Source organism: Bombina bombina, chromosome 6 (assembly GCF_027579735.1).
Source record: "Bombina bombina isolate aBomBom1 chromosome 6, aBomBom1.pri, whole genome shotgun sequence".
NCBI lineage: Eukaryota > Metazoa > Chordata > Amphibia > Anura > Bombinatoridae > Bombina > Bombina bombina.
This window is the reverse complement of record NC_069504.1, coordinates 35789349-35808039: the sequence shown is the minus strand read 5'-3', so window position 1 is coordinate 35808039 and position 18691 is coordinate 35789349. Positions and strand designations below refer to the sequence as shown.

The 18691-nt window shown below is 39.9% G+C and overlaps 1 protein-coding gene across 3 annotated transcripts in view; it reads left to right on the top strand.

Moving 5' to 3' along the window:
• LOC128662561 (complement C3) overlaps positions 1 to 18691 on the top strand; it is a 568605-nt gene that overhangs the window by 498994 nt on the left and 50920 nt on the right. For all 3 annotated transcript variants that reach the window (XM_053716362.1, XM_053716361.1, XM_053716360.1), the window contains 2 exons: positions 12961 to 13048; positions 15929 to 16018. In XM_053716362.1, the coding sequence (XP_053572337.1) occupies positions 12961 to 13048; positions 15929 to 16018 (178 nt within the window). The remainder of the gene's footprint in view (positions 1 to 12960; positions 13049 to 15928; positions 16019 to 18691) is intronic.

The following is an 18691-nucleotide window of genomic DNA, read 5'->3' as shown; positions in this document are numbered from 1 at the left end:
TTACTGTTTATGTGCCTATACTTACCTCATATAAGATTGAGGTTATCACATGTGAGTGCAATTCTTATGATTTTAATGTAAATAAATTGCTTTACTTTTACTGGATTACGCTATGTCTGCTTTGTTTTCTTTCCTCCACCTCTACCTGTGAGACAACTGGGAAAGACCCCGGGACAAGACTTCTACCATATCGCCAAGATCTATCGAAGCACCAGACTCAGGAAGCTCCTTAACCAGGACTACCATACACAAGGCTGCACGGAAAGAACAAACACAGACAGCGGCGGACCACAGACCACCACCTATATCATATGACTACACATTACCTCATATGATTGAGGTACCTTCCGGTAAGAAGACAACTATACACTTCTTTTTGCCTGGGATTTACTGCATATTAATTCAAAATATATACCATTCATATATATATTTTGTCCATAAAGACTCATCTCAACTGACAATAACTGATTCCTCTATTATATTGGATTCAACTTGTATACTAATTGTTTGTAGCTGCGCAGAAGTACTTTGATTTTTCTCTTTCATTACCATATATATAGCAATATTTATTTAAATACTTAGAACATCTTCCCCTATGTACAGAGCATTGGAATGTGAAATATTTACAGTAAATACAGTGGGGCAAAAAAGTATTTAGTCAGCCACTTATTGTGCAAGTTCTCCCACTTAAGAAGATGAGAGAGGCCTGTAATTTTCACCATAGGTATACCTCAAATATGAGAGACAAAATGTGGAAACAAATCCAGACAATCACATTGTCTGATTTGGAAAAAAATTATTTGCAAATTATGGTGGAAAAAAAGTATTTGGTCACCTACAAACAAGCAAGATTTCTTGCTCTCACAGACCTGTATCTTCTTCTTTAAGAGGCTCCTCTGTCCTCCACTCATTACCTGTATTAATAGAACCTGTTTGAACTTGTTATCAGTATAAAAGACACCTGTCCACAACCTCAAACAGTCACACTCCAAACTCCACTATGGTGAAGACCAAAGAGCTGTCGAAGGACACTAGAAACAAAATTGTAGACCTGCACCAGGCTGGGAAGACTGAATCTGCAATAGGCAAGCAGCTTGGTGTGAAGAAATCAACTGTAGGAGCAATAATTAGAAAATGGAAGACATATAAGACCACTGATAATCTCCCTCGATCTGGGACTCCACGCAAGATCTCACCCCGTGGGGTCAAAATGATCACAAGAACGGTGAGCAAACATCCCAGAACCACACGAGGGGACCTAGTGAATGACCTACAGAGAGCTGGAACCAACGTAACAAAGGCTACCATCAGTAACGCACTACGCCGCCAGGGACTCAGATCCTGCAGTGCCAGAAATGTCCCCCTGCTTAAACCAGTACATGTCCGGGCCCGTCTGAAGTATGCTAGAGAGCATTTGGATGATCCAGAAGCAGATTGGGAGAATGTCATATGGTCAGATGAAACCAAAGTAGAACTGTTTGGTAGAAACACAACTCGTCGTGTTTGAAGGAGAGAGAATGCTGAGTTGCAACCAAAGAACACCATACCTACTGTTAAGCATGGGGGTGGCAACATCATGCTTTGGGGCTGTTTCTCTGCAAAGGGAACAGGACGACTGATCCATGTACATGAAAGAATGAATGGGGCCATGTATTGTGAGATTTTAAGTGCAAACCTCCTTCCATCAGCAAGGGCATTGAAGATGAAACGTGGCTGGGTCTTTCAGCATGACAATGATCCCAAACACACTGCCCAGGCAGCGAAGGAGTGGCTTCGTAAGAAGCATTTCAAGGTCCTGGAGTGGCCTAGCCAGTCTCCAGATCTCAACCCCATAGAAAACTTTTGGAGGGAGTTGAAAGTCCGTGTTGCCCAGCGACAGCCCCAAAACATCACTGCTCTAGAGGAGATCTGCATGCAGGAATGGGCCAACATACCAGCAACAGTGTGTGACAACCTTGTGAAGACTTACAGAAAATGTTTGACCTCTGTCATTGCCAACAAAGGATATATAACAAAGTATTGAGATGAACTTTTGATATTGACCAAATACTTATTTTCAACCATAATTTGCAAATAAATTCTTTCCAAATCAGACAATGTGATTGTCTGGATTTGTTTCCACATTTTGTCTCTCATAGTTGAGGTATACCTATGATGAAAATTACAGGCCTCTCTCATCTTCTTAAGTGGGAGAACTTGCACAATTGGTGGCTGACTAAATACTTTTTTCACACGATTGCGCTTATGCTCAACTTGTAATACGAGCAGTAAGCCCGATGATCGCAAACCTTCATGATATACCGCTTTTACTTGGCAGTTTATACTTGTATCAGGGGATCTGAATGATCAGGGAATACCTTATAAGTATATAAATCACCTTTTATTTAGAGTTGCAATATGTTAATCTCTTCAGAGAACTTTTGAACTTGGCCTTTATGTTAACACCTGTTAGTGTTAATGGGGTTTAACCCTTTAAAGGGACATGGAGCCCAATTTTTTACTTTCATGATTCAGATAGAGAATACAATTTTAATAACTTTCCTATTTACTTCTTGTCAGGTTTTGACCCAAAGGCTAGAATGAAGTGAGTTTCACACTCTAGCACACTGAATATATTCCAGGACGTGACCCCTAGAGACAACTGTGATTTGAAGTAAAGGTTTAGTAAACAGGTTACAACTCACATGCAAAATGAAAGACGAGGATTCAAACAGGCTGATAGGCAAATGAAGGGCAGATAGGCTAGACTGTAGTTAAGCACAAGCTTGATTGTTTAGATAGGTACAGGTTAAATGCAAGTTCAGGCAGATCAGGCAGGCAATAGTTAAACACAGGCTTGAGTTTTTAGATAGGTACAGGTTAAATGCAAGTTCAGGCAGATCAGGCAGGCAATAGTTAAACACATGCCTGACTGTTTAGACAGGTACAGGTTAAATCCTGGTTCAGACAGTTCAGGCAGGCAATAGTTAAACACAGGCTTGACTGTTTAGATAGGTACAGGTTAAATGCAAGGTCAGGCAGGCAATAGTTAAACACAGGCTTGACTGTTTAGATAGGTACAGGTTAAATGCAAGATCAGGCAGGCAATAGTTAAACACAGGCTTGACTGTTTAGATAGGTACAGGTTAAATGCAAGATCAGGCAGGCAATAGTTAAACACAGGCTTGACTGTTTAGATAGGTACAGGTTAAATGCAAGTTCAGGCAGGCAATAGTTAAACACAGGCTTGAGTTTTTAGATAGGTACAGGTTAAATGCAAGTTCAGGCAGATCAGGCAGGCAATAGTTAAACACATGCCTGACTGTTTAGACAGGTACAGGTTAAATCCTGGTTCAGACAGTTCAGGCAGGCAATAGTTAAACACAGGCTTGACTGTTTAGATAGGTACAGGTTAAATGCAAGGTCAGGCAGGCAATAGTTAAACACAGGCTTGAGGTTTTAGATAGGTACAGGTTAAATGCAAGTTAAGGCAGATCAGGCAGGCAGTAGTTAAACACAGGCTTGATTGTTTAGACAGGTACAGTTAATTCCTGGTTCAGACAGGCAATAGTTAAACACAGGCTTGACTCTTTAGCCAGGTACAGGTTAAATGCAAGTTAAGGCAGATCAGGCAGGCAATAGTTAAACACAGGCTTAACTGTTTAGACAGGTACAGTTAAATCCTGGTTCAGACAGGCAATAGTTAGCAGCCATTCCATTTTTGGTTCAGACCACTGGGTAGCACTTGCTGATTGGTGGCAAAATGTAGCCACCAATCGGCAAGTGCTACCCAGGTGCTGAACCAATAGCTGGGCTGGCTCGTAAGCTTTCATTCCTGCTTTTTCAAATAAAGATACCAAGAGAACAAAAAAAATGATAATAGGAGTAAATTAGAAAGTTAGTTAAAATTGCTGCTCTATCTGAATCATGAAAGAAAAAAATGGGTTTTGTGTCCCTTTAAATGGAACTAGACTTAGCAAAACAGAGGAGGAAAGGGATTTGGGAGTAGTAATAGATAGGGTTGCCACCTCAGCCATGTTTTACTGGACACTTATGAGTTGCACATTCTGCAGGGTGTGCAGGGAGGAACATGTATTGTGTTTCTGGACAGCACAATTCCTATTCCTCCCTGCACACCCTGCAGCATGTATAACTTATAAGTGTTCTGTATTTTAAGGGACGGGTGGCAACCCTAGTAATAGATAACAAGCTAAATATGGGTGCACAATGCAGATGCAGGGCAGCAGCTTCTAAGACTAATAAGATACTAGCATGTATTAAAAGAGGCATTGATGAAAGGGAGGAAAGCATAATTCTGTCACTATAGAAATCCCTGGTAAGACCTCACCTTGAGTATGGAGTGCAGTTCTGGGAATTGATCTGAGAAAAAGACATTGCAGACTTAGAAAAAAATCAGAGAAGGGCCACAACGCTAATAAGGTGAATGGAGAATTTAAAGGGACACTGAACCCAAATTTTTTCTTTCGTGATTCAGATAGAGCATGCAATTTTAAGCAACTTTCTAATTTACTCCTATTATCAATTTTTCTTCATTCTCTTGCTATATTTATTTGAAAAAGAAGGCATCTAAGCTTTTTTTTGGTTCAGAACTGTGGACAGCATGTTTTGTATTGGTGGATGAATTTATCCACCAATCAGCAAGAACAACCCAGGTTGTTCACCAAAATTGGGCCCGGCATCTAAACTTACATTCTTGCATTTCAAATAAAGATACCAAGAGAATGAGGAACATTTGATAATAGGAGTAAATTAGAAAGTTGCTTAAAATTGCATGCTCTATCTGAATCACAAATGAAAAAATTTGGGTTCAGTGTCCCTTTAAGCTATGAGGAGAGGTTAGCCAAACTGAGTCTGTTTCTCTAGAAAAAAGGTGGTTTAGAGGTGACTTAATTACTTCATATAAATATATTCAAGACCCATATACAAATATGGCAGAACCGCTGTTTATTCCAAGAACATTGTTTGTGACAAGAGGTCACAATTTAAGGCTGGAAGAAAGGAGATTTAGGGGCCTATTTATCTAAGCGTCAACTAAAAATACGCTTGAATTCCACATCGTATTTGTCGTGAGATTGATCCACCGTAGTTATCAAAGCATCAAGATCGACAAATGTTGAACTTTGTGACGTGATATATACGACCCCGTGATCTCAATCCGACGCAGATTGATGCTTGCGTCATTACAGATGTTTCAAATTCAGATTCAACTCTATTTGAGCCTTTTCCAAATTTATCAAACATTTAACAGGTACACTCGCGTATATTCAGACGCAGTGTACCTAGTTTTCAATCCGCAACCCTTGAGTTCGTGGATGCCATAGAACTCAATGTGAGTCTGAAAACACAAAAAGCTTATCTTCAATGCTGCAAGAGAATGAAGTATATTACATAATTAAAGTAAATTAGAAACTCTATTAAAATTGTATACCCTTTCTAAATCAAACAATATTCTCCACATTTGGTGCACTAGTAGATATAGGGATAAATGTGAAAAATACATTACTGCTTATGGATTATGCTACAAATTTGTCTCTCATTACAAAGCAAGGGGACAATATTTCTACAAATTAGTTGAAAAGTTTTTCTCCAAACTTGTTGCACTAATAGATATAGAGATACAAATGAAATAAATACAGAACATGATGTAGCTAACTTCCTTTTTATTTTTTTGGAAAAATCTATGTGCACTATGTGTAAGCCATTTAATACAAGTCACACTCTCCACTTCGCACCAATTTTGACTCAACACTTTTCGCACCAATTATGACGCAAACTCCTAAACAACCCACACACTAGTGAATTTTTCAAAGACTTTTGATTGGAATATGCATAATCACATGATTTATGAAATCAGCCAATCTGATTCAAATATACATTTTAAACTATGACTAACAAATCAAATTGCTCGATACTTGTGTCATTGATCACTCATCAGAACTTGTAAGTGCCATTTGTAACATTGTGGATTATACTTTGAAATATGTGAAATTAGTATTAAAGATAAAGATTAATGCTGACATTAGGACACACAGTGTAATATTTTAGACAAGGATTTTAAAATTTGAATTGATGTTTGATTCAATATAATCTTAAGCTGATAGCTCAAAGGGATAGCCCACCTAACATTAAACTGTCATGATTCAGATACAGCAGAAATTTAAATCACCTCTTTACTGTCATGCTATTTTCAGTGTATTTCTTCCTTCTCTTGAATTTATTTTTCAGTAAGAAATGTCTTCTTATATGCCAGTCCATTTTATAACACCTGTGAAGGGGTGGTTTTTAAAACTAGATTGCAATCAGGAGGGGTTACACAGGTACAGAGAGAAAGCCCAGCTCTTAAAATATCCATTGATTGCAAATAAATAAATATGATACCCTGATTACATATTATATTCACAATTTATTCCTGCTCAAAATAATAATACATTTACACTATATACATATTGTGGTATAAATAAACACAGAGATGTGGCAGACAACATTGTTTAGAACCAAAAAAGGGACTTAGGGACATGTAAATATGTTTGCAAAAGATTTCTGACACACACATATATATATATATATATATATATATATATATATATATATATACAGTGGGGCAAAAAAGTATTTAGTCAGCCACCAATTGTGCAAGTTCTCCCACTTAAGAAGACGAGAGAGGCCTGTAATTTTCATCATAGGTATACCTCAATCATAGGTATACCTCAACTATGAGAGACAAAATGTGGAAACAAATCCAGACAATTACATTGCCTGATTTGGAAAGAATTTATTTGCAAATGATGGTGGAAAATAAGTATTTGGTCAATATCAAAAGTTCATCTCAACACTTTGTTATATATCCTTTGTTGGCAATGACAGAGGTCAAACGTTTTCTGTAAATCTTCACAAGGTTGTCACACACTGTTGCTGGTATGTTGGCCCATTCCTGCATGCAGATCTCTTCTAGAGCAGTGATGTTTTGGGGCTGTCGCTGGGCAACACAGACTTTCAACTCCCTCCAAAGGTTTTCTATGGGGTTGAGATCTGGAGACTGGCTAGGCCACTCCAGGACCTTGAAATGCTTCTTACGAAGCCACTCCTCCGTTGCCCGGGTGGTGTGTTTGGGATTATTGTCATGCTAAAAGATCCAGCCATGTTTCATCTTCAATGCCCTTGCTGATGGAAGGAGGTTTGCACTCAAAATCTCACGATACATGGCCCCATTCATTCTTTCATGTACACGGATCAATCGTCCTGTTCCCTTTGCAGAGAAACAGCCCCAAAGCATGATGTTGCCAGCCCCATGCTTCACAGTAGGTATGGTGTTATTTGGTTGCAACTCAGCATTCTCTCTCCTCCAAACACGACGAGTTGTGTTTCTACCAAACAGTTCTACTTTGGTTTCATCTGACCATATGACATTGTCCCAATCTGCTTCTGGATCATCCAAATGCTCTCTAGCATACTTCAGATGGGCCCAGACATGTACTGGCTTAAGCAGGGGGACACGTCTGGCACTGCAGGATCTGAGTCCCTGGTGGCCTAGTGTGTTACTGATGGTAGCCTTTGTTATGTTGGTCCCAGGTCTCTGCAGGTCATTCACTAGGTCCCCCCATGTGGTTCTGGGATGTTTGCTCACTGTTCTTGTGATCATTTTGACCCCACTGGGTGAGATCTTGCGTGGAGCCCCAGATCGAGGGAGATTATCAGTGGTCTTGTATGTCTTCCATTTTCTAATTATTGCTCCCACAGTTGATTTCTTCACACCAAGCTGCTTGCCGATTGCAGATTCAGTCTACCCAGCCTGGTGCAGGTCTACAGTTTTGTTTCTGGTGTCCTTCGACAGCTCTTTGGTCTTCACCATAGTGGAGTTTGGAGTGTGACTGTTTGAGGTTGTGGACAGGTATCTTTTATATTGATAACAAGTTCAAACAGGTGCCATTAATACAGGTAATGAGTGGAGGACAGAGGAGCCTCTTAAAGAAGAAGATACAGGTCTGTGAGAGCCAGAAATCTTACTTGTTTGTAGGTGACCAAATACTTATTTTCCACCATAATATGCAAATAAATTATTTCCAAATCAGACAATGTGATTGTCTGGATTTGTTTCCACATTTTGTCTCTCATAGTTGAGGTATACCTATGATGAAAATTACAGGCCTCTCTCATCTTCTTAAGGGGGAGAACTTGCACAATTGGTGGCTGACTAAATACTTTTTTGCCCCACTGTATATATATATATATATATATATATATACATACACACACAAGTATGTGCAAAGATAAAGATATACGTACAAATTCTAGCATTAATAATCATTTAGAAAAAAACAAAAAAAAGATAAACCCATATCATGACTTCTAGAAATACAAATACTCATTCATTTATGTGAAAGTATAAAACAAATAAATATAAAAATAACTTTCTATGAGATATTGATTATTGAGGTATAAATCTATCTATTTCTTGGACATTAACAGATGAAAAATTAAAGATTAGCTTTAGAGAAATGTGCTTGTTCATGGACAGTAATGAAATGGTATAAATAAAGTTGGGAAAAGCCTGAATAACAGCATAATCGATGACTGGTAGTTAACAGCTCGTGTTTTTGACATTTTTTTGATAAATAAGGGGATCTTATGTGGATCCGCGTCAGCCATGTCTGGCAAGCGTATTGACGCCGGCGAATGCACTGAGATTGACACTTTGATAAATATGCCCCTTAATCTCCTGCAAAGGAAACATTTTTTCACTGTAAGAGCAATCAAATTGTGGAATTAATTACCAAAGGAGAAAGTGAATGCCAATACATTAGATTTAAAAATGGTTTAGATATATTTCTGACTAGAAACAGAATTCAGGAATATGATTGCTTGTGTTAAATTGGTCACTTTTTTAATGGGATTAATTTAAGCTCAACTGGAACTTTTATTGTTTTTTAAGATTTGTATAGGTTGAACTCGATGGACTTTTGTCTTTTTTTCAACCTCATCTACGTTATCCAATGTGAAAGCACTGCTGCTATCTAGTATTCAAAAGCATTCTTGCAACACTGCTGCCGTATAGAGGTGGATTACAAACCTTTAGAAACGATTATCAAGTAATTTACAGTATCTACAAAATCCCCATAGACTAAAGGTACATTTTGCAGAAAAATGATGAGATAAACTATTATAAAAACCACAGCTGTATCGTGACTATCAAAAGCTGTCACCTTATTCTAACAACAACGGATAACAAATACATACATTCAAAGTTTAGATCGTAAAAAAAGTTCATAAAGTATCAATATAGATGGAATGGCTAAAAGCAGTAATTCATATATATAACAAAATACAGTGAAAGTGATCAGTCTTTCCTCCACAGAACAAAAATTAAAGTCTTTCCGACAGATTCAATGAATTGGAGTGAACAGTTCCTCAATGGGTCCAACCAGCTGATGTGATAGTCTATCAGCACAGATACAACGTCTTCCCTCGTAGTGGATACAATACTCGAGTTGCTGCTCCTTTGAAGTTGACCTCTCTCCTCTCAGCTGTTTAGAACATATAGACAAAAACAAAGCACACAGAGCGCAAGCTCGATTAAAGTGAGGTTTAATAAAAAAAAGCAATACACATAATAAAAACTCACAAGATGTGTGATGAAAATCAGCATGTAGTCTTTTCAGACAATAGTGCCAGTGTACCACTCAGCCTCGTCCGGGATGTAAACTGCCAGTCACCTAACGCTGACCACCACGTTTCCCACAAGGTAACTTCTGGTTCCAGACCTCAGGATACCACTAATTTTCCTATTAGGCAGTGTATCTCAGGGAGTAAACAGAGCAAGTCAGATCCCAATCAGTAATCTTGAAACATAAAGTGTCTTTAAATCCAAAAGAGCAGTCCCAGTTTGCAAATCGGATCACAAACAGCAGACTTGATGCTTTAAGTGAATAAAAAGTAAATTTAAAACCAGAGAACAGATCCAGCATGCACATTAGATCCCAAACAGAAGCCTTGATATTCCCAGCATGCATTTAAAGACTCTAAATCCCAAGATAGGAGGTAATCCAAATTTCAAGATAGGTTGGAAGTATTAGTAAAAGTCCTGTTATGAAAATCTGTCATCAGGCACAGGTTTAATAAGCAGTTGGTATTCAGCAGAGAAAGACAGATTTCTTACAATACAAGGCAGCAACTTATAATAAATCTGCCTTTCTCTGCTGAATACTAACTGCATATTAAAACTGTGCCTGCAGACAAATTTTCATTCAAATTAGACAATAGAATTGGAATGTTGTTTAAAATTGTATTGCCATCAACCGCAAATACGCTGGAATTCCGCAGCGTAATTGTGGCGAGCTTGATTCAACCTAGTTATCAAAGCCTACAGACCGGTAAAATTTAAAATCTGTGACGTAACATACGATCCGCCGGTCTCAATCCGACACAGATCGATGCTTACGTCATTACAGATGTTCCGAATACACATTTGGCACTATTTGACACTTTTTCCAAGTTATCAAATAGTTAACAGGTACACTTGCGGCTATTCCGGCCCAGCGTACCTGGTTTTCAATCCGCTACCCTGGAGGCCGCGGATGCCATAGGAATCCATGGAAGTCTGAAAGCAGCGAAAGCTTATGTTCGATGCTGCCAGATATCCCATTGATTTATATAGTAGAAAACAAGTTACGTTTACACCTAATACCCTAACATAAACCCAGAGTCTAAACACCCCTATTCCGCCGCTCCCGGACCCCGCCGCCACCTAAATAAATATATTAACTCCTATTCTGCCGCTCCCGGACCCCGCTGCCACCTAAATAAATGTATTAACCCCTAAACCTCTGGCCTCCCACATCACTACCATTAACTAAACCTATTAACCCATAAACCGCCAGCCCCCACATAGCCATAAACTAAATTAAGCTATTAACCCCTAAACCTAAAAACCTGCTAACTTTACATTAAAATTACAACATCCCTATCTTAAAATAAATTAAAACTTACCTTTAGAATTAAAATAAACTATATTACACTATTAATTAACCTGCCCTAACTATTATACTACAATTACATTAAACTAACAATTAAATTAACTATATTACATATTAAAAAACCCTAACCCTACTCAAATTATTTAAATATATTATTTAACATTATAAAACATTACTAAATTACAATAAGTCATGTGACTGCTATTAAAAGCATTGCATTAATTTAAAATACCCAGTAGGTGGAGCTGTCCGCTTGTGTTGCAGCAAAGTAATGCAAGCTTAGCAGACTGAAATTGATCTGTGTACACAGAGCAGACCAGACCTATCGAGCAACAAGGTCTAGCAGCCACTTCCCTTTTATCTTCCTGTCCAGCTGCTTGAGTCGAGGGTGCCAAACTGCCTATTAATCACTGCAGATTGAAATGCATAGAATAGGTGCAGAACCAATATTATCTAGCATGCTAACAATGCAGAGAACGGTTTGCAGAAAAATGCAAGTAAAAAAAACGTTTTTGTTCATTAAACTTAGTTTGATGATGATGCAGTCTGTTGTGTAACTATTTTATTAGGTGATGTTTAGCAAATGTTTTTGTTCATTAAACTTAGTTTGATGATGATACAATCTATATTATTAGGTTTATAATGCTGTTTAGCATTTAAAGTCTTCATTTCAAAGCTTTAAAATAATGTATTAGGTGTTACTTATGACAATTTTGAGAGGGGCCTGGAACCTAACTCCCTTACTTCCCATTGACTTACATTATAAACTGGGTTTCAATTTACAACGGTTTTGATTTACAACCATTCCTTCTGGAACCTAACCCCGGTGTAAACCTGTATAGTTAATTTAATTGCTAGTTTAATGTAATTATAGTATAATTAGGGCAGGTTAATTAATAGTTTAATATAGTTTATTTTAATTCTTAAGGTAAGTTTTAATTTATTATAAGATAGGGATGTTGTAATTTTAATGTAAAGTTAGCGGGTTGTTAGGTTTAGGGGTTAATAGCTTAATTTAGTTTATGGCGATGTGGGGGCTGGCGTTTTAGGGGTTAATAGGTTTAGTTAATGGTAGTGATGTGGGAGGCCAAAGGTTTAGGGGTTAATACGTTTATTTAGGTGGCGGCGGGGTCCGGGAGCGGCGGAATAGAGGTTAATACATTTATTTAGGTAGGGGCAGGGTCTGGGAGCGGTGAAATAGGGGTTAATACATTTATTTAGGTGGCGGTGGGGTCCGGAAGCAGCAGAATAGGGGTTAATACATTTATTTAGGTGGGGGCAGGGTCCGGGAGCAGCAGGATAGGGGTTAATAACTTTATTAAAGTTGTGGCAGGAAGGGGTTAATACATTTATTTAGGTGGGGGCAGGGTCCGGGAGCGGCAGAATAGGGATTAATACATTTATTTATGTGGTGGCGGGGGCTGTGAGCGGCAGAATAGGGGTTAATACATTTATTTAGGTGGGGGCGGGGTCAGGGAGTGGCGGGATAGGGGTTAATAACTTTATTAAACCTGCGGCGGGGTCCAGGAGTGGTGCGATAGGGGTTAATACATTTATTTAGGTGGGGGCGGGGTCCAGGAGCGGCGGGATAGGGGTTAATAACTTTATTAAAGTTGTGGCGGGGTCCGGGAGCGGCGGGATAGGGGTTAAACATTTTAGTATAGTGGCAGCATTTAGTGACAGGGTATAAATAAAGTTGGGAAAAAGCCGAATAGCAGCGAGATTGATGACTGCTAGTTAACAACAGTCCGATGCTCACCACCCTGTACTTGGTGCACGGCTTTTTGACGTCTTTTTGTATAAATATGGAGATTGTATTCAGGTCCGTGGCCGCGATGTTAGGCGAGCGTATTAGTGCCGGCGAATGCAGCATAGTTGAGGCTTTGATAAATATTCCCCTCTGTCTGAATCATGAAAGAAAGATTGTGGGTTTCATGTCCCTTTAAGTTTCTGTCATGGTTTTTCAGGGTTCTTTCTGTTCTCTCTACAGACACCTAAAATTTGTTGAGGCCACAATGTCCGTTATAGATGTTTCCATGCTGACAGGCTTCACTCCTGATGTCGGTGAACTTTATAAGGTCAGTGTGCTCTGCACTGTGGGACATGTTCAGATCTGGTTGCCCTGATGCTACAAATGTAAACGGCGCATCCGGATATAACGTCTTCCTCCTCTGTGATCTATTTGTGGAGCCCAGCAACTACACGTAAACTTATTGGGACTAATTAAATAAGAATGAACTGCTATATTTTGTTAGAAAACTTTATTTTTAGCAAAGACTGCTGAGCACTATATATGTATATGTGTATATATAAAATGTAGTTATCAGGCACACTCCAGTGCATGTCTGAGAAAATCATACATGGATATCATCCAATCAACAGGCACTGAGGGTTCAGCTTGTGATTGGAGGATATGCGCATGATTTCTGGGTGTGTTGCTTTGCCTGTGTGTTAGCGGAGGTTACATACATAAATCTTAGAGGACTTTTTAAAAATAAAAAAAAATGTAAAAAAACTGATGTCCCTCTAAGTTAAAGTTGAACTAGAAGTCTTATTTAGACAATGTCCCCAAAAAATCCTCCCCATTGCTAAGCAACAATAACCTGGCCAATCATTTAGTGTTGTCTCATATGTACCATGTCACTCAGACCTGCCAAATCTAAATCTATTCACCAAACAATCCCAGAATAATATGCTCAGTATTCATTAGTATGCTAACCGTTCTTGCCTTAGACCACTGCCTCTGTTACATAGTAGACTCAAATTCTTTATCATCACCTAAAGCTGCACAATTAAACAAACCAGAGAGGCCTTGCTATGATGAAGCTTCTGCTTTATATAATGATAAATTGTCCTGAATTTGCAATAAAGAAAATAAAGAGACACAGTCTCCTTTTGCTTACTATACAAAGAAATATTCTGTAGTTTGTTAGTCTGATCTTGCCAAATAGACAGCCCGGCCCCGTAATACCTGGCAATTCTTTGAACAACAAAAAATAACAAACCCTAGACATACGTTTCAGGCGACTCATCAGTGAGGTGCACCACATTCTTGTAGTCTGGCTTCCTTCTTACGCTCAGGGTGACCCCAAATTAATTTGTATACAAAAAAGAAAGTCTAGAGATGCACTCAACTGACAATGGACAACAGCTGTAAAAAAGTGATGATCTTATTTGAAAGGCCAATGCCACTTACGGTTTTACGCTGTCAGAGGCATAATAAGCGGAAAGATAAAGACCTCTCCCTGAGTGACACTTATCTACACAAATCATCTTTGTCTACACATAGACTACCCTCTGCAAGATCTCTGCTCTCCATGGCTACTTATAAGGTAAATAGGAACGTACCTTGGTTGTTTGCTGGAACCAACTCTGCAATCTTTCATCAGCTCAGAGAGGAAAGCAGCAGAAACCAGTACTTAGGATACTTTCAGAGAAGTATTAAAGGGATATGAAACCCACATTTTTTTCTTTCATGATTCAGCTAGAGCAGCAATTTTAACCAACTTTCTAATTTACTCCTATAATCATTTTTTCTTCATTCTCTTGGTATCTTTATTTGAGCAGGAATATAAGCTTAGGAGTCAGCTAAATGTAACCACCAATCAGCAAGAGCTACCCAGGGTTCTGAACCAACAATGGGCCTGCTCCTAAGCTTACATTCTTGTTTTAAAAAAAAAATAAAGATACCAAGAGAATGAAGAACAATTGATAATAGAAGTAAATTAGAAAGTTGGTTAAAATTGCTGCTCTATCTGAATCATGAAAAAAATGGGTTTAATATCCCTTTAAGTAGTCCGTTTAGGGTTCAATACCAGGTAAGCAAACAGGAACTAAATGTCAGATCAAGATGTTAAGGGAGAGGAATAATGCAGAGCCGGGTAGGTCAGCAACCAGGTGATCAGTACAAAGCACAGACAAGGGCGTAGTCAGTTTAGGGTTCAATACCAGGTAAGCAAACAGGAACTAAATGTCACATCAAGATGTTAAGGGAGAGGAATAATGCAGAGCCGGGTAGGTCAGCAACCAGGTGATCAGTACATAGCACAGACAAGGGCAAGACAAAGAGCATAAACTAGCAAACCCTCCAGGGTTACGATCAAAGGTGCAGGCCAGAAACAAGAACACCAGGACTTCCACAGAGAGTAACCAAGCCCCAAACTTACGTTAGCAGGAGCCAGGATGTCCAGGTCACTAATGGCACTACCCTTAGCGCAGGGAACAGCTGGCACTATTAACAGAAGTCTGTGAGTCCTGTGCACTATTCTTAGTGCACCGTCCTGGTTCCAACTCCTACATAGGGGAACACAAAGTGCACCCTACTCTGTCAGCAGTGCAAATTCAATGCCTCTTAGTGCAGCCCCAGGTTTTAGCTGCTTTCAGGTAAACTTAGCGCTGCCTCTAGCGCTCTCTGGTACACTTCTGGGTCCATAACACTACTCTTCATCTCTTTCTATAGGATAGTGTATGGTGAAGAATGATACCCAACAAACACACATGCCCACTATACTGAGAATGCCCCTGTTTAAATCTCATAGAGATACAATCATACACATCTCTATGGTTTGAAGCACAACTGATTAATTGCATGTTACCTGTTAGCACTAGAACTGGTGGTGCAATGATAAATGCCGACAGCGTATGTTGTCGGCATTTATCGATGTGCAGCGGACATGATCCACAATATCGGATCATGTCCGCTCGCACAATGTAGAATCAGCCCCATAGTGTTTGGGACTCACATGTTTCTGAGCTTACCTAGATATATTGTCATGACAAGGAGCTAAATTTCAACAAGTTACATATTTGGAAGTTTAATTATGACTTCTAAGGATATTAGAATTATTTCTTACTATACTTCCCCTGCACTAAATATATATCCTTCTGTTATTGCTCAGTTTGGGGTTTGTCCATCCATGACATGTCGTAGATAACATAGTTCTTGGTTCAACTTACAGCTCATGAAGGAAGAGATCAGTTCTGTTTCCAAGTTTGAACTCAACAAGGGAGCATCAGCACGGAGCAACGTCATTATTTATATGGATAAGGTGAGAATCACTACAAAGTATGTCTATATACTGTGTCCTTTTTGTACATATTTGTTTACATTCACGGGAAAGTTCTCAAGGAAAGTCCATTACTGTGCTTGATACGTATAAAGTGCAACTCGCTTCACACCACAAATAGCTTCTCTATTGCTTACTCACATGCCCAGATCAAGTGCTAGACTGGTGCCCAGATCAAGTGCTAGACCTGCGCTCCAATGATACAAGGAAATTTCACAAGCATAATCTGCACTCGGTACCAAATAGATGGTTCCTAATCAAAGATTTATGTGAAATCATCCTCTTTATAAATTTTTCTTTTTAAAAATAGCGTATGAACAAATGAACAGGTAAGACGCGTTTCGTATATATGTATAGTTCACTTCCTCAGTGACCCTATGAAATGCGTCTGACCTATTCATTTGTTTGTACGCTATTTTTAAAATTGTTTTGAATAAAGATGGTTTTACACACATCTTTGATTTTGAGTTGTATATTAGGTACCAAGTGTGGATTATTCTTGTGAAATTTTACTCTTGGTGTACAATATGGTGTACATATTTTTACTCTTGTACCTACCACACTACCACACTAGTGAGGCTAGGGATATGTTAGTGAGACTGGGGACACTAGTGAGGCTAGGAATATGTTAGTAAGACTGGGGACACTAGTGAGGCTAGGGATATGTTAGTAAGACTGGGGACACTAGTGAGGCTAGGGATATGTTAGTAAGACTGGGGACACTAGTGAGGCTTGGGATATGTTAGTAAGACTTGGGACACTAGTGAGGCTAGGGGTATGTTAGTAAGACTGGGGACACTAGTGAGGCTAGGTGTATGTTAGTAAGACTGAGGACACTAGTGAGGCTAGGGGTATGTTAGTAAGACTGAGGACACTAGTGAGGCTAGGGGTATGTTAGTAAGACTGGGGACACTAGTGAGGCTAGGGGTATGTTAGTAAGACTGGGGACACTAGTGAGGCTAGGGATATGTTAGTAAGACTGGGGACACTAGTGAGGCTAGGGATATGTTAGTAAGACTGGGGACACTAGTGAGGCTAGGGGTATGTTAGTAAGACTGGGGACACTAGTGAGACTAGGGATATGTTAGTAAGACTGGGGACACTAGTGAGGCTAGGGATATGTTAGTGACTGGGGACACTAGTGAGGCTAGGGATATGTTAGTAAGACTGGGGACACTAGTGAGGCTAGGGATATGTTAGTAAGACTGGGGACACTAGTGAGGCTAGGGGTATGTTAGTAAGACTGGGGACACTAGTGAGGCTAGGGATATGTTAGTGAGACTGGGGACACTAGTGAAGCTAGGGGTATGTTAGTAAGACTGGGGACACTAGTGAGGCTAGGGGTATGTTAGTGAGACTGGGGACACTAGTGAGGCTAGGGATATGTTAGTGAGACTGGGGACACTAGTGAGGCTAGGGGTATGTTAGTAAGACTGGGGACACTAGTGAGGCTAGGGATATGTTAGTGAGACTGGGGACACTAGTGAGGCTAGGGGTATGTTAGTAAGACTGGGGACACTAGTGAGGCTAGGGATATGTTAGTGACTGGGGACACTAGTGAGGCTAGGGATATGTTAGTGACTGGGGACACTAGTGAGGCTAGGGGTATGTTAGTAAGACTGGGGACACTAGTGAGGCTAGGGATATGTTAGTGACTGGGGACACTAGTGAGGCTAGCGGTATGTTAGTGAGACTGGGGACACTTGTGAAGCTAGGGGTATGTTTGGGAGACTGGGGACACTAGTGAGGCTAGGGATATGTTAGTGACTGGGGACACTAGTGAGGCTAGGGATATGTTAGTAAGACTGGGGACACTAGAGAGGCTAGGGGTATGTTAGTGAGACTGGGGACACTAGTGAGGCTAGGGGTATGTTAGTGAGACTGGGGACACTAGTGAGGCTAGGGGTATGTTAGTAAGACTGGGGACACTAGTGAGGCTAGGGATATGTTAGTGAGACTGGGGACACTAGTGAGGCTAGGGGTATGTTAGTAAGACTGAGGACACTAGTGAGGCTAGGGGTATGTTAGTAAGACTGAGGACACTAGTGAAGCTAGGGATATGTTAGTAAGACTGGGGACACTAGTGAGGCTAGGGGTATGTTAGTAAGACTGGGGACACTAGTGAGGCTAGGGGTATGTTAGTAAGACTGGGGACACTAGTGAGGCTAGGGATATGTTAGTGAGACTGGAGACACTAGTGAGGCTAGGGGTATGTTTGGGAGACTGGGGACACTAGTGAGGCTAGGGATATGTTAGTGACTGGGGACACTAGTGAGGCTAGGGATATGTTAGTAAGACTGGGGACACTAGTGAGGCTATTGGTATGTTAGTAAGACTGGGGACACTAGTGAGGCTAGGGGTATGTTAGTAAGACTGGGGACACTAGTGAGGCTAGGGATATGTTAGTGACTGAGGACACTAGTGAGGCTAGGGATATGTTAGTGACTGGGGACACTAGTGAGGCTAGGGATATGTTAGTAAGTTTGGGGACACTAATGAGGCTAGGGGTATGTTAGTAAGACTGGGGACACTAGTGAGGCTAGGGGTATGTTAGTGACTGGGGACACTAGTGAGGCTAGGGATATGTTAGTGAGACTGGGAACACTAGTGAGGCTAGGGTTATGTTTATTAGACTGGGGACACTAGTGAGGCTAG